The sequence below is a fragment of the Myotis davidii genome, unplaced genomic scaffold (assembly GCF_000327345.1).
Source record: "Myotis davidii unplaced genomic scaffold, ASM32734v1 scaffold830, whole genome shotgun sequence".
In the NCBI taxonomy this organism is placed as follows: domain Eukaryota; kingdom Metazoa; phylum Chordata; class Mammalia; order Chiroptera; family Vespertilionidae; genus Myotis; species Myotis davidii.
In genome coordinates, this window is record NW_006282202.1 from 193537 (window position 1) to 199557 (window position 6021).

Consider the following 6021-nt stretch of genomic DNA (forward strand, 5'->3'; position numbering starts at 1 on the left):
AGTTAAGGGGTTTTATTCCCTCCCTAACTTCAGGGGAAAATCCCTACCTGGGGAAACAACCTTTCTCAGAGAGGTTACCTTGGTTTAAAACACATAGTGCCAAGAAGGTGGGTCTCAGTCCAGTCTTTGCCATAAGAACAGTATGCCATATATGCCAGGTCCCTTGAAACAGCAAGGATGGACCGGCTCCCGGCACCTTTTAAATTAAGGTCATACTTTTTATCTCTGCCCACAGCAATGTCTTTGCTATTCTCGTTGACCCTTAACCAGACCTGTGGAATTATTGAGCTGGTGGGAATGGGAAGCAAGAGCTGATGTAGGATTGGAGGAAACCAGTCAAGGATGAAGATTTATCATCCTTCAGATAATTTGGGGACTGTCAAAAAATAGAAATATTCTCAAAGTAGAAGGAGATGTTCGTGGTCCTTGTCATGCTCTGAGTATATTACTGTGTTATTGCAGGGAAAGCATTTATAGGTTACTGCCTCAGACAACCCCTGAGAATGTGAGTAAAAACTTCAGCCAATACAGCATAGACCCTGTCACCAGATATCCCAACATTAACATCAACTTTCTCCGGCCAACCCAGGTAAGTGTCTTCTAGTCAGTGATCCATATCTGGGTCCTTTGAAATTTGCCTATTAATAACAAACATATATACAACCTTTCCCTCAAGTAGATTCAAGTAGATGTCTCTCTGAGTTGGTTTAAGTAGATACTATTGTCCATCAACAAATTGAGCAGCTAAGGCAGAGAGTTGTTGAATAACTTGCCAGAAGATCAGACGTGACAAAAATGATGCATCCGGGGATTTATGCCAGGTCTCCTGATTCAAATTGTATCTTGTAGGGAAAGAACACTTGTTCACTAATCAGGAAATGTGACTTCTACTTGCATTATCACGAACAGTCTCTTGTAACTTGGACTGGTCATTTCACTTTCTCTGAACCTCAGTTTCTTTATTTGTAAAATGAAGGTGATCATCCCTGCTACTCACAGACAGGATCATTGTGAGGACAACTGAGATTATTCACTGGAAAGAACTTTAAAAGATAAGACACTCTCTACAATTAAAAAATATTGTAGGTCATTTTTGTACTGAGTTATTTCTCAGAATGTCTAAAGCCTTATAACTACTTTAAGAATGACATAGTTTAGACCAGCCGTGGGCAAACTACGGCCCGTGGGCCAGATCTGGCCCGTTTGAAATGAATAAAACTAAAAAAAAAAAGACCGTACCCTTTTATGTAATGATGTTTACTTTGAATTTATATTAGTTCACACAAACACTCCATTCATGCTTTTGTTCCGGCCCTCCGGTCCAGTTTAAGAACCCATTGTGGCCCTCGAGTCAAAAAGTTTGCCCACCCCTGGTTTAGACAGAAGTTATGATAATTTGCAGAGCACAATTATCCCAAAGAGCCCATCAGTTTTTAGAAAGTAGTCTATTCAACATATTTGCCAATGTTGTAGAGTAATAGTTTATTCACTTTCTACCTGAAGTTGACACCTTTAGGCTTTTTATACTTACGTGTGGTAAGTCTGTAAGACATCCATGAAACCTGCTAATAGAGAGCAGCACTAGGGGTCCAACATACCCAACAAAACAAGTGTATAACAACACCAAAAAACATATAATAGGCTTTATTCATAACATGCAGAAACCAGAAACAACCTCAACATCCATCAGCAGTAGAATAAATTAATTGTAGTATATTTTACAATAGAACATATACAGTCATGAGAAAGACTGAAATATTTGCTACATTCAACATGAATGAATCTCAGAGTCATTACTGTGCAAACAAAATCCACATACAAAAGAGTATGTACTTTATAATTTCATTTACATAAAGTTCAAAAACAAGCAAAATTAATTCTTGGTGATAGAAATCAGAATAGTGGTCACCTTTGGGATCAGAATACTGACTGCAAGCCTGGAGATGTAAAGTTTGATCTGGGTTGTTATATGGGTACTCAAGGCCAGGTGCATGAATTCGTGCACCAGTGGGGTCCCTTGGCCTGGCCTGTGGGATGGGGCCGAAACCAGCTCTCCGACATCCCCCGAGGGATCCCAGAGTGTGAGAGGGCGCAAGCCAGACTGAGGGACCCCACCGGTGCACGATCGGGGCCAGGGAGGGACGTAGGAGGGCTTCAGGGCGTGTCTGGCCCATCTTGCTCAGTCTCAATTGGCCTGACCCCGGTCGGAGCTTCTCCCCCCTGGTGGTCAGTGTACATCATAGTGAGCGGTTGAGCAGCCTTAGCATATCATTAGCATATTACCCTTCGATTGGTTGAATGGACAACTGGACACTTAGCATATTAGGCTTTTATTATATAGGATATTCATTTACAAAACTGCATCGTTTTACTATATGTATTATCAATTAAAAAGTAGATTTTGCCCGGCTAGTGTGGCTCAGTGGTTGAGCGTAGACCTATGAACCAGGAGGTCATGGTTCAATTCCAGGTCCAGGTACATTTCCAGGCTGCAGGCTTGATCCCCAGTAGGGGGCATGCAGGAGGCAGCTGATCGATGATTCTCTGTCATCATTGATGTTTCTGTCTCTCCTGCCTTCCTCTCTGAAATCAATAAAAAAACATTTTTTAAATAAATTTTTTTTTTCAAAATAGGTCCAATAGAGATTATCAGAAGGACTTCTGTAGCTGAGTAGTGAATTCTTAGCACAATTTATGTATTTGTTTATATGTAACCTAGGTCATCATCATAACTTCTGTCTAAACTTTGCCCAGTCTGCTATCACAATCTTTCATCTGTCATTCTCTTCTCTGGTGGGAATTTGTTACTTGTTTGATTTTCCTTCTTTACAACTTTTTACATTTCTGCCAGGTGCGCCATTTATATGATACTGGAGAAACAAAAGATATTCATCTGGAAATGGAGAACCTGGTGAATTCCCGAACTACCCCAAAGTTGACTCGCAATGGTGAGTTCTGATAATGCTCTTTTGAAATGTAGGTAACCTATTCAGAGAAGTCTGTAATTATTTAGTGAGCTCTTAGTGTACATAGTACTGTGTAAGGCAGTGGTTCTCAACCAGACATGATTTTGTCCCTTAGAGGACATTTGGTAGTTTCTGGAGACATTTTTTATTGTCTTGAGTTGAAGAGGATGTTACTGACATCCAAGGATGCAGCTAAACCTCCTACTGTACACAAATCAGCTCCCAGCCAAAAATATCAGTGTGTCAAGGTTAAGAAACCTTGATTTAAGGTATTATGAGGAAATAAAGAAAAACCAGATAGAGATGCTATTGAGAAAGAGAAAAAGGCAGCATGTGGGCACATACACACGCCAGCTAAGGTTTTGGGGGTAAGGCTTTATGGGAGAAATAGTGGCATTTTAACTGAGTACTATGATATTGCCAGGATATAGTGACAGAGACAAAGGCCATTTCATATTTTGTGTGTATTGAAAGGTCCCTTAAGATTTGTTTTAAAGGAGAGTGATGTGAGTATACCTCTACATGTAAGATGGGATGGAGAAGGCAAATGCCATTACAATAGTCAGCTAAAAGTTGTAAAGGCCTAAATCTGGTATTGATATTGAGGATGGAAAGAGGACAGTGGACCATAATTAGAAGAAATCTCACTTTGGGATCAGGTACAACTGGGTCCCAGTCCAGTCTTTGCCATTTGTGAAGTGTGTGGTCATGAGCAGGTTATATAGTATCTCTGAACTTCAGTTCCTTATCTATGAAATGAGGGTAACAACACCTACCTCACATTATGGTTATGAGGATTCCGTGACATACATAGCTGGTTTATCACGATGCCTGACAACCGTGTTCTTCCTACCTTCAATAATTTTTTTAACTGGATATGTGTACTACAAAGAGGATCCCATATTAATGCTACTAAGTGACAACACTATCATTAATATTATTTTTGTTCTTTTAGAGTCTGTACCTCGTTCAAGCAAACTGCTTGGTTGGTGCCAAAGGCAGACAGATGGCTACACAGGGGTCAATGTGACAGATCTCACTATGTCTTGGAAAAGTGGCCTGGCCCTATGTGCAATTATCCATAGATACCGCCCTGATCTGATGTAAGTTGTGACCAGACTTTGTTTCATTTTATATTCCCTAAGGATCTTAGAGTACTCTGCTATCAAGTAGCCAAATTTGTACTTTTTTTTTTCTAGTAAGAAACTTTCTCTAGAAAGCAATGATTAATTTCGACTTAATTACATTTAAAACTCTGAATGTTAAGTATTATATAGCTCAACAAAGAAATGATTAGCTGAGTTTTTAACAGCACTCAAAGGGTCAAAAATTTGTTTTAACACTCACTTGGGTGTATTAACTTCACATAATGGAAAACTGTTTACTGGCCACAGGTTGAACTCTTCATTTCAGCCAGCTATCTCTCAAATGTTATTAGCCCTAACTGGGTTGGCTCAGTGGATAGAGTGTCGGCCTGCAGATTGAAAGCCTCCCCCCTCAAATGTTATTGGTCATAAGGAAAACCTGGCTAGAACATTTGGCTGGCTGATGGCAAATGTGTCAGGCACTACCAACAAAACAATTAGTGCTTCCCTGCTTTATAATGGTTCATCGGTATTCTCTTATGTTAAGGATTGCACTTTCTGCTAAGATACTTTGTGAATCCCACAAAACTAAGGTCACCTCACCCACCTACACCAGTAACATCTCCTCTTTTGACCATTAGTGACTCACCCAAGGGCAGAATCAGTACAATAGGATGACCCCAGGTCACCTGCGGACACTAGTGCACTCAGGTTTCCACCATGGGCATTCTCCCAAACAAGAATACAGTGGGGCCTTGACTTACGAGTTAATTCGTTCGGAGACCGAGCTCACTAAGGAGCTCATTAAGAAGCTCGTTAACTCAAAGTACTCTATCAACTCAATGCAAAAAATCTGCCGAGAGACAGCTGGTATTTCAAAAAACGCGTTAGTCGGGACACTTGTAAGTCAAGGCCCCACTGTATTTGGAAACAGAAGCAGAGCATATTGAATTATTTTGGCTGCCTGTTCTTTTATTATTAAGTTCAGTTAAGTATTCAGCAGCACTTTTCTTCAAAATAAAGAGTCACTAATGGTCAAAAGAGGAGATGTTACTGGTGTAGGTGGGTGAGGTGACCTTAGTTTTGTGGGATTCACAAAGTATCTTAGCAGAAAGTGCAATCCTTAACATAAGAGAATACCGATGAACCATTATAAAGTAGGGAAGCACTAATTGTTTTGTTTTATTGGTAGTGCCTGACATATTTACCATTTTCTTTCCTTTAAAATCTTTCCCATTGCTTGTAAATGATCAGAAATTATTTGCCGAGCAACGTTTAATCTTTCTGCAAGTTGTTTTTGAGTTTGATAGGCATCTTCATTCAATAATGCTTGTAATTGTTGGTCTTCAAACTTTTTCGGTTGACCTGGACGTTCACTTAAGGGCCCAATTTTGGTGTGTTTATTTTAATGATTCCTTAAGAAATCCTAAAGGACATAGTTCCTATTTATATTAGGTTGTGAGTTAATGAGGCAAGAGCTGTAAAAACCGCCTTGTATAATGTGATTTAGGAATGGGAATTTCTGACCTCTGTGCTCTTCTACCTTAGCTTATGAACAGATGACAGTAGGGCTTACCCCACCAGAAAAAAAGGGGGTGACGAGGTGTAAAATTGGAGTCGCTCAAGGATTTACTAGTTGTACTGGTTAATAATGCGGATTTTTTTTTTAATAAAAGAGTTACACATATGTTGATATATATGCAATTTGATATGTATGCTTTTTTGTTGTCTTGACAACAAGCTTCAAAACTTCATATGCCAAATTTTCTGAAGGTATTAACTTCGTAGATATTTTTACACTTAAAAATGTCGAATTTCGTGCCAAAAAAAGAGCATTTGCAGGAAGTTTTAATTCATTATATTATTTTGAGGAAAAGTGCTGCTGAAAGTTATTGTGTACTTCGGGAAGCTTATGGTGAACATGCTCCATCTCAAGATACTTGTGAACACTGGTTTAAATGCTTTAACAG

At 39.4% G+C, this 6021-nt stretch overlaps 1 protein-coding gene across 1 annotated transcript in view; it reads left to right on the forward strand.

Moving 5' to 3' along the window:
• Positions 1-6021, forward strand: part of MICAL3 (microtubule associated monooxygenase, calponin and LIM domain containing 3) — a 266794-nt gene that overhangs the window by 109803 nt on the left and 150970 nt on the right. The window contains 3 exon segments of the mRNA XM_006752758.2: positions 463-589; positions 2852-2948; positions 3922-4069. Of these exon segments, the coding sequence (XP_006752821.1) occupies positions 463-589; positions 2852-2948; positions 3922-4069 (372 nt within the window).